The sequence below is a fragment of the Fusarium solani genome (assembly GCF_023522795.1).
Source record: "Fusarium solani strain SB1 chromosome Unknown bctg00000003_1, whole genome shotgun sequence".
Lineage (NCBI taxonomy): Eukaryota > Fungi > Ascomycota > Sordariomycetes > Hypocreales > Nectriaceae > Fusarium > Fusarium solani.
Genome location: NW_027072154.1, coordinates 2,099,790 through 2,111,920, shown reverse-complemented (window position 1 = coordinate 2,111,920; position 12,131 = coordinate 2,099,790). Strand labels below are relative to the sequence as shown.

Below are 12,131 nucleotides of genomic sequence, written 5' to 3'. Positions count from 1 at the left end.
CAGAGATCTTTTGAGTGAAAAGACCCCAAAATCATGGAGACAGGCCCTTCTTCAACAAACCGTCCGCGGACACGACAAAGAGCGTATAAGAAACCACCACCACTCGAAGTACCTCGCATCGACGATGATGCCGCGGAAAGGAAACGCGTGCTGAATGTACTAGCACAGCGCAGGTACCGTACGTTTTCTGAGCACAGTTGAATGGTCTTTGTCTTGACAAGAGTCATAGGTGAGAGAAAACGCCTGAATCGCCTGAATCGCCTCAAAGCCAACTCTGCCGAGAATGCAGAGCCGCAGTCACACAACACTCAGGCAACCGAGACCACCACCACAGATGAGGTTATTGAAATGCCGGCTGTGCCAAGCAGTACACGAGGCACGATCCCGAGTGCCATCATCACCGTCCCGGTCACGGCTCAGGGCTCCGACATCATGGCCGGCCTGGACCTCAGCCTCCCACCGTGGGATCCCCTTGCCGATGTAACGCTTACATCCGTACTGCCGGACACAGGTGCTCTCCCGGACTTTTTGAAGGATGACAACACTGGCGGTGAGACGGTGACACAGCCACAGCCAGAACTATCGATGGGCTTCACCGGATCCGAGAGCTTCCTGTCTGTCTTTGATACATCCTCCTCGCTCGGCGCTGCTTCTTCATCATCTTCTTCGCCAGATTGGAACTTTCCCGACAGCTATCACCTCCCGATCCTCGAGCTCACCCTCCTCAAAGCAGTGGTCCGTATTGCGGACCGCCTCAACTGCAAGACGGGCCTCTGGAGCCTTGAATGCATCTCGCCCTTCAACACGGGCACGGCGACACCATCAGACCAGCTTCCTGCAACATGGAGACCGACGCCGTCACAGCTCATGATACCTCACCATCCCATGTTTGACCTGCTGCCATGGCCGGGCGTGCGGGAGCGCGCCATCACCATTCTGTCGCTGCCGGACGAGCTGCGGCCGCCCAGCGCACAGGGCCCACTGGCCATGGTGAACTTTGCGTACGACATTGAGGACAGCGCTGAAGGGGTGCGTATCTACGGCGAGGACCCGTATGACGCGTCCAACTGGGAACTAGGGCAGGTGGCCTTTGAGCGCTGGTGGTTCCTCTTTGATAACAACATCATCGAGACGAGTAATCGATGGCGGAGGCTGAGAGGAGCGCCTCCGTTGTTGATGAAAAGTGCCAGCCCAAGCCCAAGTGCTGAAGCATCGTCGTATACAAGTTGAGTGCCACGATTGGGAAAAAGTACGCTTGGCGTTTGGGTAATTTGTGCTACTATGGTTGGTGGTATGGCATGAGATTTATGAATGGTGTATACTTATCTGAACATAACTGCTTGAAGCAATGCTATATCAAAGACAATTCAACTCTATGACATGGAATGTAATCGAATTAGGGTCACCGGCATCATCAAGCTGCGCCTCGGGATCGATAGATATCCAACCTGCATGGTGGAGCTGAGGTGAGCTCACCGAGTTCAGTCTTGCAGCTCCGAGCCTCCTTGGAGCAAGGTATCTGCCGGTTGGGTGTAACAACATGCTTCCTCGTGGCCAGAGCTGGCCCTGGCTTCAATGCTAGCCGAATTGGACATTGTGAATGGCCAGAAGTCAGCTGTGCCTGAGTGGCATCATCGGTGGCACGAGATCATGAGAGCTGAAAGAGACTTTGGCCAGTCTAATAAATCGTGGAACGTTAAGCATCATCACATGAAGATGCTCAGATTCATTCCCAACAGACCCTTCAATATTGTTAGGACGAATTGTCTCAAACCCAGCCGTTAAAACACGTGGGAGGAACCTTGGACGGCTCCGGCACGGCGCCGAGTCTAGGGTGAGAAAATAGACGGAGTGGACGGATACCCGCCGGTCGATCGACCGTAGCTTTAGGTAGCTTTCGGAGCTCGGATTGCGGGACTTTTGGCGGTGAAGAGGATACAGTCAGATTCTGCCAGTAGCAATCATGATGAAGGAGGGGTCAAAAGGGTCCTCGATCGTTGGTTGGCGCAGGGTATGCAGGGGACTTTGGGGGTAACAACCAAGAGAGAGAAGAAATGGGAGGGAGACGAGATCATCGACAGGGCTGGCTATGGTTCAGGTTGCATGGCGGGGTGGGATGTTTTGAACTACTGGTCCATACAGAGAAGCAGAGGTGGAGAGTTCTCTGCAGCTTGCTTGTTCCTTGATGGCGAGATGGTGAAGGACATCCTTCAACGGCCGGCGCTAGAAACTTGACCGAACCATCAATGATGGTATGACTCTTCATCCCCGATGCTCCAAGTAGAAAAATTTCTTTTTAGTTGGAGTTGGAGAGCTTCCAGGGGAGCTTTAGTGAACGCCCTCGCTGCAGGTTAGCTGGTAACCCCCGGCCTTCGGCGCCCGGGAACGGCGTCGGGGCTCTGCAACGCAGGCAGAGGCAGGTCCCCGAGCCAATCAGAGCGCATACTTTCTGCATCGGAGCCAGAAACGGACCTCCACAGGGCAGTTCTCAAGGAGGGGCAGGTGCGGGCGGCGGGGGAGGGGAGAGAAATTTCTAGGAAGGTACCTTCCATCCCTCCCATCCCTCCCATCTTTTGGCAGCCCAGTCAGAGCAAGTCACGGACGACGTCGGAAGCTTTTTTCTCCTTCTTCCCTCCCTTCTTCCCTTTCCCTTACTCTTTTCTTCCTCTACTCGTCATTTGTCCCCTTAGAACATTTCTCATCTATCCCATACTCTAGAGTAAAGCCTCTCTGCTGTCTCTCGCTCTACGTGCTCCCCTTCTGCTGCTGCTTCTCAATAAACAGATTGAGAGAGGCTGAGGTCGAAGGATCGAATAAAAGATCGTCGTTTCCGCCCCTCGTCTGGAGTTGCAGCGCAAAAACAAAGACCCAATAGACAGTAATGTCAGTTGCTCCCACCGTGGCCAAGACGGCTGCAAATGCAAATCGTTCTCTTGAGCCATCATGATGGTTTCCAACTCCAATTGTCCTCTTGCTAACTGTTGCTGTGCAGCTGTTCTCCCCCTCCCCCGCATCCCCGTATCTTACAGCTTCCTGAAAGCACCAAGCTTCAGCCCGTCGATACCTCTGCTGCGCCTTCTTCTCCTGGCTCAGCTTACTCTGCCGAACCCCAATTGTTACTTACGACACTTCCCTCTATCCACCAGTCTCTCCGCAAACCGCCTTCACCATGCATATCAAGGAGATGCTCACCGACGCCGAGAGGAGCGGCCAGCCCTCCTTCTCCTTCGAGTACTTCCCTCCCAAGACCGCTCAGGGTGTCCAGAACCTCTACGACCGTATGGATCGCATGTACAACCTCGGCCCCAAGTTCATTGACATCACATGGGGCGCCGGAGGCCGCATCGCTGAGCTGACCTGCGAGATGGTTCTCCAGGCTCAAGCTGTTTACGGCCTCGAGACCTGTATGCACCTGACTTGTACCGACATGGGTGTTGAGAAGGTCAATGATGCCCTGCTCAAGGCTTACAAGGCCGGCTGCACCAACATTCTCGCTCTCCGTGGTGATCCCCCTCGAGACCAGGACAAGTGGACCGCCGCCGACGGTGGTTTCCAGTACGCTCGCGACCTTGTGAAGCACATCCGCAGCACCTACGGCAACCACTTCGACATTGGTGTCGCTGGCTACCCCGAGGGCTGCGACGACAACAAGAATGAGGACGAGCTCCTTGACCACCTCAAGGAGAAGGTCGACATGGGTGCCACCTTCATCGTCACCCAGATGTTCTACGACGCCGACAACTTTATTCGCTGGGTGAAGAAGGTTCGCGAGCGCGGTGTCAACGTCCCAATTCTCCCCGGAATTATGCCCATTGCCACATACGCCAGCTTCCTCCGAAGAGCCAACCACATGAAGGCCAAGATCCCCCAAGCTTGGCTCGACGCCCTCGAGCCTGTCAAGAACGATGACGTTGCTGTCCGAGACATTGGTAAGAGCCTTGTCGCTGAAATGTGCCGCAAGCTGCTCGCCAATGGCATCCACCATCTTCACTTCTACACCATGAACCTCGCCCAGGCCACACGCATGGTCCTCGAGGAGCTCAACTGGGCTCCTTCGGCTGAGCGTCCCCTCCAGCATGCTCTGCCATGGAAGCAGTCCAAGGGTCTTGGCCGTCGCGAGGAGGATGTGCGACCCATTTTCTGGCGAAACCGCAACAAGTCATATGTCATCCGTACTCAGGATTGGGATGAATTCCCCAACGGTCGATGGGGTGATTCTCGCTCTCCTGCCTTTGGAGAGCTGGACGCCTACGGCATTGGCTTGACGGGCACAAACGAGGCGAACCGCAAGAAGTGGGGTGAGCCCAAGACGGTCCAGGACATTGCCCAGCTCTTTGTCCGCTACCTCCGCAATGAGATCGACTCTCTTCCCTGGAGTGAATCGCCTCTCACCAGCGAGGCTGATGAGATCCGAGATGACCTCGTGGAACTCAACAAGCGTGGCCTCCTGACTGTGAACTCGCAGCCTGCTGTCAACGGTGTCAAGTCTTCTCACCCCGTCCACGGTTGGGGTCCCTCCAACGGTTACGTCTACCAAAAGTCATACCTGGAGTTGCTTGTCCACCCTGATGTCTTCAATGACATGATCAGCCGGATCGAGGGCCACCCTGACCTTACTTTCTATGCTGTCACCAAGGATGGTGAACTCCGCTCCAACGCGCCTTCAGACTGCCCCAACGCTGTCACCTGGGGTGTGTTCCCTGGAAAGGAGATTGTGCAGCCAACCATTGTTGAGAGCATTAGTTTCCTCGCCTGGAAGGACGAGGCTTTCCGACTGGGAGTCGACTGGGCCCACTGTTATGATGCCAACTCCCCCAGCAGGGCTCTTATCGACGAAGTCATGAATGAGTGGTACCTGGTTAATATCGGTAAGCATCGACATTATGAAGCCATATCGCGGGATCTGAGACTAACATTTGATAGTGAACAACGACTTCCACCAGAACGGAACCATCTTTGAACTCCTCAAGGGCCTCGAGGTCAAGGACCTGACGACTCCTGCCACTCCCAAGTCTGAGCCTGAAGCCAACGGCGCTGAGCCCGTTGCCAACGGTGCCGCGGCCGCTGCAGCTGCAAACTAGCAATTCACGGCAGCGAATTCCTTCCCAGAGCGACCACGAGCATGACCGGGCGTTTCTGATCTTTTATTCTTTGATAACGTTGACGACATCTTCTCTTCTTTTTCTTTTCTTTTTGGGTTTTGGGTATAATAGCATCACCAAGGTGTCTTTTTCAACAAAAAGTTACCAGGGATATGGGGCAGCATTTTCAAAAAAAAAAAAAAGGGGCGCAAGATACGAAAAATCAACACCCGGCGGGGCGCAGACGACTTTATGTTTTGGGGGGCTTGCTTTGCTTGTTCTATATCTCAACGATACCCCGCCAGCAAGGCCTATGGATGGATGAATGCATGAAATGATTTGGTGTTTTTTGTTTGTTTGTTTGTTTGGTTTCTGGTTTCTGGTTGCAGAATGGAAAGGATGAGGAACAAGGAGATGGACAAGACTCGACGAGTTGGCTGTTGCCATACCAGGCCAATCAATGTCCCAAGGACAGCCCGTTTCAGTCGTCAACTTGATCACGACTGGAGGCCAACGACAATTGACTAGGGATCTAGCCCCTTTTTGGTGGCTATGATACTCCAGACTCTGATGTTTCCCCATTTGCCATGTGTTTGTCATGTGAATGCAACTGGTCTCGGTGACTTTACTCATTTGACCAGACACCCATCCTTCTGTCATTCATTGAATCCTACCTTTTATCCCTCTTCTAACCAACCTGGAGAAGAATCATACAGATTATCTTTGAATCATGGTATACAGCGGTTGGCTCTGGCTCTCACCACCCGTCCTCATCCGCCACCTCGTAGTCCATATTAACCGGCCGGTCTTCGTCCGGCAGCTCCGCGCTCCTTTCTCTACGGGGATGATCGTCAAAGCCAGCCATGGCGTCGTGCTCCTTGTCCTCGGTGCTGGTATGAGCACCGCTGGCCTCGCCGTTACCAGCAGTCTTGGCCGGGTTGACGGGTGGTAACGGCGTGCTCACCCATGAGAGCTCGAGACGGCCGTCGATACCGGGGAGTTCCTTGCCCTGGAGGCTGTAGTAGAATTTTTCTGCCGTCTTGCGGTCCTGGAAGGAGACGTGAGTGACGGTAGGGCCCGTATCAACCGACTCGAATTCGCCCAAGTTCTGCCATGATGTGTTAGTGACTTGCTCGATACATGGAAAATGAATAGGGAGAGGGAACGTACGAGGAGGAAATGGCGCAGCACCTCGTCCTTGTCCGGCGCCGTAAAGTCGACGCCTGCCACGGCGAGCTTCTTGGGCCGGTTGTCAATCGAGTACTGCGCATACGCCGCGTGCATGTTGCCGCTGCCCCCTCGGCCTCTGAAGCTTCCCCTTCCTCTGGGTGCGTAGCCTCCTCTTCCGCGATGTCCCCCGCGGCCACGGTACCCGCCTCCAGGATGCCATGGCGCACTGGTTACGGAGCCCTCGTCCTCAGCGTTGGGGTCGAGGCCGAGCATCTTGGCCTCTTGCTCGAGGACCGCAAGTTGAGCGCGTAGGGCTTGTGCGCCTGATGAAGGCACTTCACCGTCCTCGCCCTTCTGGCCGGCTAGCTTAGCCTGGAGCTTGGCATTCTCCTCGCGGTGCCGAGCAAGGAGTTCTTGCTGCTTAGTCTCGAGCTCTAGACGCTGCTTCTCCAGGTCAGCGCGTTTAGACTCGCGCTCCTGGTGCTGTTTCTGCGCCTCCTCCTGCCTCCGCCGAAACTCCTCCATGTCCAACTCAGGCTCAGCCTCCTCATCCTCCCCTGTGGCCTGAGGATCGCCGGACCAGTTGCCAGCCTGCAGAGGAGCAGTCGGTGGCAGAGCATCGGCCTTGTCCCTGTACCAAAACACCTTTACAAAACGGTTGTCGAATATCACCTTGGGCGACTGGTACGCGGCGTTGGCAGCCCCCCACTTGTCATACTTGACAATGGCGAGGCGCTTGTACGGCTGCATCGAGACCTCCGTGATGGTGCCGAACTGCGAGAAGAAGCCTCGCACCTGGTCCTCGGTGAAGTTCTCCTCGGGGATGCTCTCGACCACGATGGTGCTCTTGGAACGATCGTAGACTGGCCCATCGGCCGAGAAGGGTGCCCGCGCACCGCCCTTTTTCTGACCTCGATTTCGACGACCTCTGTTGTTACCGCCACGGCCCGTGTCTGGTGTGAAGTTGAAGGGGTTCATGGGATTTGAGGGGTTCGACATTACGGAAAAGGGGTATTCGTTGGGATCGCCGCGCTCTACACAAACACCAAGTTAGCTCAGTAAACCTAAGAGGTAGCTGACGCTGCATACCATCACCTCCGGGTCCCATCGGGGGCACGAATATTGACTCGTTGCCATGATCATACGGACATGTGCTCCCACGGGAGCAGAATCCCTTGGTATCAAAGTCCCTGCACCGTCCCCTCCGCCGCGGCTGATTCCTACCGCCGCCAAAGCTTTGTGGAGGCATGCCTGGCATACCTGGGTAAGGGGGCATGCCCATGGAGCTCATCTGCAGAAATGCCTCCATAGCCTTGGGATCAAAGGCCATGTCCGGCTGCTGAGGAAGACCGCGCATATATCGTCCGCCCCTCGCGTCGTCTCGTCTTTCGCGACCGGCTCGACGGGATTGCTTCGCTGCGCGTCCGCCGTGCTGTGGACCATCCTGTCCGTCCGGGTCGTCGCGATCGTGGAAGCCTCTCTTTCTCGAACCGTTGGGCAGTGCGCTCTCGGACGAAGGAGGAGCAGGCTGAGGCTGCGGTTTGGAGCCGAGCTTGGGGGCTGGGGAAGCGCCTGGGACGTATGATCTGTATGTGATGGCTTGGAAGACGTCGTCGAGGAAGGTTTTGGGATCTGTATGTCACGGTCAGCCTCTGCTGCAAGACACTCGCCTGCTGGCCTCCCGCGCCGTAGCGGATAACCTGGCAGCACACACCTTCGCTCAGAAAATCGGGAATCTCCTGTTCGCACAGCTTCCGCACCGCGTCGGGATCGCCATCATGCTTGAGTAGGGCGATAACATAGTCAGCAAGGACATCTGAATCGGCGTCGGATCTGTTCCGCAAGTATTAGCGCATTCATTGAGAGCGACTCAGCCATAGCCATCGACAAAGGCGGTTACGGACGTGTTTTCGATGCGCTTGACGATCCACGCCTTCAGCAGCGGTCCATCTTCCTCTGGGAACAGCATGGCTCACTCTGGCCTAGAAATGATACAAGAGACCGTGTCGCATCTGCTGCTAGAGCTAGTAGCTGCGCCTAGCAAAGAGCGTCGATCTGGTGGATGGAGCTTGAGGTTGTTGGTGTTGGGGATAAGATTCGAAATATGCAGATCCAATTTTCGGGCCGCTCTCTGAGGAGTGTCGTCACAGGAAAGTTGTGGTGCCAATTGGCCCAGCCACAGAGACTGAAGCAAATATTGACACGTAAGAAATGAATCCAAAAAAAGAGATACATAGATCGAGCCGTTGATAGTTCTTATTCATCTTCTTTGTTTAATGCCAGCATTCTAAGCAGGTGCGTATTTGTACAACACACAACGGGTAGGTACTTACCTAGATCCCCATACTTTAGAGCTCTCACCCATCGCCACCACTAACTAACCCCACCACCAACCAGCATAGTTATCCCATCAACAAATCTCATCTACTCATCCTTTGTTTCCCGGCATTCACGCACACATCACTCAGGCACATCTTTGAACTTCAATCTAACGTGTTCAACTCATCAATACGACATAACTGCATAAAAAGCCGAATCGAGCTTCCTCATGGCATTCAGCCTCAACCCGGCCACTCGACTTTTTTCTTTTGTTGGTATTCGCTCAGCATGCCCCTCCTGAGCTCAACAAGGAGCTCCTCCATGGGCTCGGGCATACATCCCGAATCTTCGTTACCAGCCGGTTGATGTCATGTGCCCATTGCGGCATCCTTCGTCCTTCCATCGGCGTATTAGAAAGCCGCTTACAGCTTGTCGTAGTACTGTCACACAGAGTTAGCAAATCTATCCTTCTATACATCACACGTGGGGCAAAACTTACGTTCTCGACACCGGGCACCTCGACCTTGACACCCTTGCGCTTTCGCATGTCGGTGACGATGGCACCGACCTTGGTGCTGCTGTCGAGGGGAGAGCCACCGGGGAGGATCTGCCAGTGGTCGAACACGGACTGGGGGAAAGCCTGTCCGGAGGTGGCCTGTCGAAGGTCGCCGTTGAAGCCGAAAGACTCCAGAATGGGGAGGTAGGCCTTGATGTTGAACAGAGGAGTGCCGGGACGCTGCTCCTCGCTGAAGACGTGACCACGTCGTCGGGTAAGGACACCGTACACACCACCCATGGCGTTCTCGGGGACCTGAATCTCCACCAGGTACACGGGCTCGAGGAGGGCGGGCTCGGCGAGCAGGGCAGCGGCGTACAGGACACGGCGGGCAGTGGGGATGATCTGACCACCACCACGGTGGATGGCATCGGCGTGGAGGGTAACATCGAGGATGTTGAAGCGGATGGATCGCATGGGCTCCTCAGCGACGGGACCCTCACGACTGGCCCACTGGAAACCGGACACAACGGAATCCTTGATTTCGTTGAGGTACTGGACGGCCTTGGTCTGGTCGATCAGCAGGTTGGCGCCGGTGCCGTCGGGACCGAAGGTCCAGATCTTTCGGGCGTCGGTGACATCCCAGCCGAAGTCGTCGGCGAGGACACGGGCACGAGCCTTGAAATCGTCACGGGCGCTGACCTTGCCAGCCTCAATGGCGAGCGAGAGCTCCTCATCGATGGGCTCGGCAACCATGTACAGACGGTTGTGCTTGTTGGGAGACTTGGACAGGGCAGTGATGCTGGACTTGCTAGTGACGGTCTCACGGTACTGGACGACGGGGTCGGAGATGATCAGGGGAACTCCAGCGTGGTCCTCCTCGAGATCCTTGAGGCAAATCTCGAGATGCAGCTCACCGGCACCGGCGACGACGTGCTCACCAGACTCGGAGGTCATGGTAAGAACGCAAGGGTCAGACTTGGACAGACGCTTAAGACCCTCAACGAGCTTGGGGAGATCCTGGGCGTTCTTGACCTGGACGGAACGCTGGACGACGGGGGAGACGGAGAACTTCATGACCTTGAGGTTGTGGGCGGTCTCGCTGGTGGTGAGGGTACCAGACTTGAGAAGGAACTGATCGATACCGACCAGACCAACAATGTTACCAGCGGGCATGTCGTCGATGGGCTCGACCTTGCCGCCCATCATGAGGACGGTACGCTGGATAGCCTTGATGAAGAGATCGTCCTTCTTGCCGGGGACGTAGTTGGGGCCCTGGATGCGGACCTTGAGACCGGATCGGACGGTACCGGAGAAGACACGACCGAAGGCGTAGAATCGACCCTTATCGGAGGTGGGCACCATCTTGGAGACGTAGAGCATGAGAGGACCCTTGGGGTCACAGTCACGGATACCAATGGCAGCCTCATCATCAGGGGGACCCTCGTACAGAGTCTCGGCACGGTACTTCTGGGCAGTGGCGGGGGAAGGAAGGTGGAGAATCATCATCTCGAGGAGAGAGTCGGCAGCGGGGAGGAAAGTTCGCATGACAGCCTTGAGGAGCTGCTTGCCCTCCTTCTCACGGTCCTCAGCGGGGAGCTTGAGCTGGAGCTTGTCGAGGAGGGTGGCAATCTCCTCCTTCTTGAAGTTCATGACGGCGGAGAAGATCTTGAAGATGGGGTCGAGGATGAACTGGTTGAAGGCACGCTCGAGCTGCTTACCCTCGTAGGTGCCGTTCTTGGTCCACTTCTTGGTCTTGGGGTTGAAGTAGTTGTCGCCCCAGAGACGCTCCATCATCTTGTTCTTGTCAACACCGAACTTCTTGGCGTATCGGACAGCGAACTGGCGGACGGTGAAAGCCCAGCCGTGCAGACCGGAACCGAAAGCGACGGTACCCTTGTCGGGGTAGACCTGGATGTCACCAATGGACTTGTCAAGGTAGGTGGAGATGATGACGTTGACGGACTCGATGGTTCGGGAGAAGGACTGGTACAGATCCTCCTTGGAGACCTGAAGCTCGAGAAGAGCACGGTCGACCTTGTTGATGATGATGACGGGCTTGATGCGCTCACCAAGGGCCTGTCGGAGCACAGTCTCGGTCTGGACACAGACACCCTCGACGGTGTCGACGACGACGAGAGCACCATCAGTGACACGGAGAGCAGCGGTAACCTCAGAGGAGAAATCGACGTGACCGGGGGAGTCAATCAGGTTGATCAGGAAGTCCTTGCCGTCGGTCTTCTGGCCAACGATGTCGGCAACATCGTCGTCCTCGGAGAGCTGGCCGTACAGGGAGATGGCAGTGGACTTGATGGTGATACCACGCTCCTGCTCGTCGGCACGAGTATCTGTCGCTCGGGCATCACCAGCCTTTGCGGTGGAGATGATACCGGCCTTGGCGAGAAGGGAGTCGGTAAGGGTAGACTTGCCGTGGTCGACGTGGGCAATAACGGACATGTTACGGACATTGGTGGGCTTGTCCATAAGGGCCCGGATCTCGTCGATCGTGAAGCTGTTCAACGGGTGAAGGCATCGCGTCAGCTCATGGACATTGACAGTGGCTTAACTCCGAGCGGGGTATGAGGTTGAGGATGGAGGGGTGACGCGGGCGAGCAGTCGCAAGGACTGAAGCGCGTAGAGACGATGATGATGGCAGCCATGGCGCAACCGCCTTGACGATGAGCAGAAGCAACTTACTTGACCATCTTGACGGTATTGACGGGATAACCTGTCTATGTGTTGTGGTGTGAAAAGTCGAAGTTGTTGATGTGGGAACAGAGCGGGGTCGAAGTTTTCACCCCGCGATCTGAGCCTTGAGAAAAGGGAAGAAGCAAGAAGCGATTGCCTGAGGAAAGGGCAACGGTTCGAGAGCTACTGGGGAGAAGAGAGACAGCTCTGGGGGGAAACCACTGTCACTCTTTATGCGTCCCTTTTGGAGGAGAAGGTTTGGAGAGAAGGAAAAGAGGAAGAGAGGAAAAAAATCAGAGTGGGTGGAGGGGGGAAGAAAGATTCATTCGGTGGGCGTGCCCTTGCCTGAGGTGCAGCCCACGGAGCTGTGACGACCC

General features: G+C 55.7%; 3 protein-coding genes across 3 annotated transcripts; 2 read left to right on the top strand and 1 right to left on the bottom strand.

The window, feature by feature from the left end:
- Nucleotides 1-33: 33 nt before the first annotated feature.
- MRS44_006220 (uncharacterized protein) lies at nucleotides 34-1,230 on the top strand (the record flags this gene model as incomplete). Its single annotated transcript, XM_046268444.2, has 2 exons — nucleotides 34-178; nucleotides 230-1,230. 2 exons carry the CDS (start codon nucleotides 34-36, stop codon nucleotides 1,228-1,230), a joined length of 1,146 nt encoding a protein of 381 aa, XP_046140194.2.
- Nucleotides 1,231-3,169: 1,939 nt separating this feature from the next.
- Nucleotides 3,170-5,081, top strand: MRS44_006219 (uncharacterized protein; the record flags this gene model as incomplete). The annotated part of the gene is made up of 2 exons (XM_046280547.1): nucleotides 3,170-4,868; nucleotides 4,924-5,081. The coding sequence occupies 2 exons, from the start codon at nucleotides 3,170-3,172 to the stop codon at nucleotides 5,079-5,081; spliced, it is 1,857 nt and encodes a 618-aa protein (XP_046140195.1).
- A 757-nt stretch (nucleotides 5,082-5,838) lies between these two features.
- On the bottom strand, nucleotides 5,839-11,771 carry MRS44_006218 (uncharacterized protein; the record flags this gene model as incomplete). Its single annotated transcript, XM_065621688.1, has 7 exons — nucleotides 5,839-6,189; nucleotides 6,252-7,285; nucleotides 7,341-7,883; nucleotides 7,966-8,084; nucleotides 8,997-9,010; nucleotides 9,070-11,578; nucleotides 11,764-11,771. 7 exons carry the CDS (start codon nucleotides 11,769-11,771, stop codon nucleotides 5,839-5,841), a joined length of 4,578 nt encoding a protein of 1,525 aa, XP_065477760.1.
- Nucleotides 11,772-12,131: the final 360 nt, after the last annotated feature.